The sequence below is a fragment of the Trachymyrmex septentrionalis genome, unplaced genomic scaffold (assembly GCF_001594115.1).
Source record: "Trachymyrmex septentrionalis isolate Tsep2-gDNA-1 unplaced genomic scaffold, Tsep1.0 scaffold21, whole genome shotgun sequence".
Lineage (NCBI taxonomy): Eukaryota > Metazoa > Arthropoda > Insecta > Hymenoptera > Formicidae > Trachymyrmex > Trachymyrmex septentrionalis.
This window is the reverse complement of record NW_017305288.1, coordinates 1,911,743-1,914,608: the sequence shown is the minus strand read 5'-3', so window position 1 is coordinate 1,914,608 and position 2,866 is coordinate 1,911,743. Positions and strand designations below refer to the sequence as shown.

At 33.3% G+C, this 2,866-nt stretch overlaps 1 protein-coding gene across 1 annotated transcript; it reads left to right on the top strand.

Moving 5' to 3' along the window:
• Positions 1–664: 664 nt before the first annotated feature.
• On the top strand, positions 665–2,860 carry LOC108748014 (protein FAM195A). Its single transcript, XM_018485959.1, has 6 exons — positions 665–1,127; positions 1,237–1,321; positions 1,721–1,839; positions 2,013–2,078; positions 2,339–2,395; positions 2,551–2,860. The coding sequence occupies exons 1-6, from the start codon at positions 1,076–1,078 to the stop codon at positions 2,619–2,621; spliced, it is 450 nt and encodes a 149-aa protein (XP_018341461.1). The 5' UTR covers positions 665–1,075; the 3' UTR covers positions 2,622–2,860.
• Positions 2,861–2,866: the final 6 nt, after the last annotated feature.

Genomic DNA, 2,866 nt, shown 5'->3' with positions numbered 1-2,866 from the left:
ACACACACACACATACACACACACACACACACACACACACACACACACACACACACACACACAAACTCATTAGAAATATAAAATTAAAAATTAAAACAAGTAGTGAGAATAATTTTTATAGGGAGTTTGTAGAAATTCCCAGCAAACGAGAATGAATTGAAATAGATTCAGATTTTCAGAAATATTAATTTACGAATGTTAAAATGAATGCTTTTTAATCCTGAATGCATTTTTATTCATTTATAGGAATTGCACGGAGTATATCTCTATGCCTTTCAATCTAAAAATAATATTAGCTTTTTCTGTGCATTGTGAATACTGTTCAATTCAAAATTTTGAATAGGAGATGCAGTTTTTCAATTGAATCCAATTGAATCCAATTGAATTCAATTAAATACAAAAAAAAAAGTATTCACTATTTAAAATACGCATTCGGATAGAAAAAAGTTTAAATTTCCTTTTTAATCCATTCTCATTTGCTGGGTTGGAAATGATTTTTCTTATCACGTGTAACGCGAAATAGCGGTAAAACTAGAATGTCTAGTATCTAGTATATATTGACGCGAGTATTGCGGAGAGCATAAATATACTCCACTACTCATGAGTATATTTATTGGAGTAGATATTTGTTAGTGCAGTTCATCGTCATGGGCTGCGCTGATGACGCTTGATGAGAGCGAGAGTGATCAGCGATTTCGTAATCGTAAGTGATGTATGGGTAAGAGGGTAAGTAGAGGGACTTGATGAGAGAACCTTGCGCCGCGACTTGCGAGCACTTGGGCAGTTGTAAGCCGGCAATCACTGCTGGCTTCGCTTCAGCTGACTTTAAAGTTGAGCTTGCTGAATTGGCAATATCGGCATTCGGGCATTCGGTATCATTCGGTAATCGACAGTTTCAAGCAGTTTGTTTCGATCAACGTGAATACTGATATTACTGAGTAAGAAAGAGCAGTAACTAGCAGTAACGAGCTAACGAGTCGCTCGAGAACACGCGACAGGTGTGACGATTGATCGCGGATGACCTGGCATTGGGTTCGCGAAAAGAAGCTTCCACGCTTATCCGAGGACGAGGAACATGTATACCGTATCAAAAGGACCTAGCAAGATTGTAGCGAAAACACGACGAGGTACTCTAAATTTGGATTTCTCAATGCCGCCTAGCTAGTCTAGACGACAATTGTAGACAATTGTAGATTATGATTTGGAGCTTCCAAATTGAATTTTCGCTTTTCGTAGGGATCAGTCAGAATCTCGAAAGACTGGAAACTTTGCGCGATTTGACGAGGAAGACCGATATCGAAGACGACCACGAGATTATCTGGTGAGAGAAAGAGCGGCGCTCTAACCCCTTTCTCGACGCAACTTTTTCGCATTATTTCTCCGCTGGACAGCTACCGCTGCTTTTGATATTACGCAATTCATCAGAATTTGTTCTAAAATCGTCAAACTATTAACATAATTGATACGCGTCATTGAAATTCCTAATGGAATATCTAATGGAATATTTAATGAAACGTATTGCAAGTATATCTATTGAAACTGATTTTTCTTTGTATTTCCTAGGACAATTAAATAATTTTGTTTCTTTACATTTCACTATGTATTGCGTAAGATTGCATGTGTGTAATAAACGCATGTGACAAAAAAGAACTATTTGCTCCATTATACTTATATGTTATGTTTGTAATAAAGTTTCTATATATATATTTCATATTCACAGTCACGTACCAAAGCCAGTCTTCCATATGAATGGAAAATCCAAGTTCATCTCACAGCGACATCAGATGCAACAAGTTATCACTCCACAGCATGAGGAACTTATCAAATTTATTTACGAATGTAAGTAAGAAATCATTTTACAAATATGTTTGAAATAAAGCGTTAATTTCATATCAAGTAAGAAAAAAGTAATGAAAATGATACTTCAGTCGAAAAAAAAAATATTATGTGCTCATATATGTATTTTTTCCAATGTTGAACTATAATTCTATTACTTCTGCTTGTTTCAACAGCATGGAATCAAGTTAATACACTGCAAAATGAATGTTGCGATGATACAGAATGTACAGAACTTTGCAGTAAGTTATATTTTGTTGTATATACATGTACAACCAACTAAAACATATAGATACATCTCTATCAGAAAATTTCTTTTTTTTTTTTGAAATTTTTTTATATACAATTTTTTTCTAAAAGATTTTTCTATTTTTTATTTCTCGTGAAAAATTATCGTTATGCCTCTATCGTACATACTATGATTTATATATACTCATACTCATTATATTTATTATAAAAGGAAAGACTTCTAGATTATATAATTTAATGTTTTGTACACTAGGTCCTAAGGATTCAATAGTATATTACAATGATGGTGAACCAAACAATAGTCTGCAAGGTAAGTGCGATATTACTATTCACAATTATATTACATCAGATGGATATTCTAAGAGTAATTGATTTGCGCTTTAAGAGTAATTAATATTCTTCTATTATATTATACTGTAATTGATTGTACAAAGTAAAAGGCAAAATATAAATAAATTTTTTCAGATTTTAAACCATTTGATTTGGAATCTTGGTGGGGCAAACGATTGTTTAACAATATCACCAAGTCACTCTGAGATATTCGTATGAAGCTAAGATTATTTTTCCAAGGACTTGTACTACTTTAAAGTAGTATCACAGCTTGTGCTACGCAAATTAACGAGTATCGCGTTTTAAATATGTGATTCAAATCTGGCCAAGTTCGAAAATTAATGAGATAGTGTTAAATATAGATCTCGAATATGAATTTAACACATGTATCAAGTCGTATCAAATTACCTGTGAAAATATCACTCGAGTTGTACATAATACGCATACGATC

Bases quoted from the DNA above. Each gene is read 5' to 3' on its own strand.
- LOC108748014 (XM_018485959.1), top strand. From the start codon at position 1,076: ATGTATACCGTATCAAAAGGACCTAGCAAGATTGTAGCGAAAACACGA. The intron at 1,128-1,236 runs GTACTCTAAATT...CGCTTTTCGTAG, and splicing joins TGTAGCGAAAACACGACGAG to GGATCAGTCAGAATCTCGAA. The intron at 2,396-2,550 runs GTAAGTGCGATA...AAATTTTTTCAG, and splicing joins ACCAAACAATAGTCTGCAAG to ATTTTAAACCATTTGATTTG.